This window comes from Nestor notabilis, unplaced genomic scaffold (genome assembly GCF_000696875.1).
Source record: "Nestor notabilis isolate BGI_N333 unplaced genomic scaffold, ASM69687v1 scaffold22301, whole genome shotgun sequence".
NCBI classification, from domain to species: Eukaryota; Metazoa; Chordata; class Aves; order Psittaciformes; family Psittacidae; genus Nestor; species Nestor notabilis.
Window position 1 is genome coordinate 1 of NW_009915445.1, and position 1,181 is coordinate 1,181.

At 53.1% G+C, this 1,181-nt stretch overlaps 1 protein-coding gene across 1 annotated transcript in view; it reads right to left on the minus strand.

Annotated features, from left to right (window-relative positions):
* Positions 1–30: 30 nt before the first annotated feature.
* LOC104413217 (fructose-bisphosphate aldolase A-like) overlaps positions 31–1,181 on the minus strand; it is a gene marked incomplete at both ends in the record, with an annotated part of 2,055 nt that continues 904 nt past the window's right edge. Inside the window, 2 exons of the mRNA XM_010024145.1 lie at positions 31–52; positions 848–1,047. Of these exons, the coding sequence (XP_010022447.1) occupies positions 31–52; positions 848–1,047 (222 nt within the window). The remainder of the gene's footprint in view (positions 53–847; positions 1,048–1,181) is intronic.

Consider the following 1,181-nt stretch of genomic DNA (forward strand, 5'->3'; position numbering starts at 1 on the left):
GTAACGGGGGGTGTGGGACATGGGAGGGACCATGGCAGGCCTGGGAGTTAGCCTGGAACACAGGGATAACGTGGGATAACATGGGGATAGATGGGATAACGTGGATAACACAAGGAAACATAGGATAAAATGGGATAACATGGGGATAATGTGGGATAACACAGGAATAGCATGAGGTAACATGAGAATAACATGAGATAACATGGGGATAATGGGATAACGGGATAACGGGGATAACGGGATAACATGAGGATAACAGGGGATAACGGGATAACATGGGGATAACGGGATAACATGGGGATAACAGGGGATAACGGGATAACGGGATAACATGAGGATACCAGGGGATAACGGGGTAACATGGGGATAACGGGATAACATGAGGATAACATGGGATAACATGAGCATAACGGGATAATGGGATAACATGGGGATAACGGGATAACGGGATAACAGGGGATAACATGAGGATAACAGGGGATAACGGGATAACGGGATAACATGAGGATACCAGGGGATAACGGGGTAACATGGGGATAACGGGATAACAGGGGGATAACATGGGATAACGGGGGATAACATGGGGATAACAGGGGATAACATGGGGATAACGGGATAACGGGGGGATAACAGGGGATAACGGGATAACGGGATAACATGAGGATACCAGGGGATAACGGGGTAACATGGGGATAACGGGATAACAGGGGGATAACATGGGATAACGGGGGATAACATGGGGATAACAGGGGATAACATGGGGATAACGGGATAACGGGGGATAACATGGGGATAACATGGGGATAACATGGGGATAACAGGATAACAAGGGATAACAGGGACCTACCAGGGCCCTCTTGACGTACTCCTCCTGGGCCGCTTTGGTGTTGTCCTTCTTGCCAGCCCAGGCTTTGAGGGCCGAGGCCTGAAGCGCCCGCCCGTAGGAGAAGGTGAGGGCCCAGGGCCGGGCCAGGGGGCAGCGGTTGATGGCGTTTAGGTTGAGGGAAGCCTCCTCCTCGCTCTGGCCCCCCGACAGGAACGTGATGCCTGCGGGGACAGGGGACAGGGCCATGGGGATACTATGGGGACAGGGCCATGGGGACACCTGGAGAACATGGGACAGGGTCCCACAAACCCATGGGGACACCTGGCGACCATGGGACAGGGTCCCACACGCCCAT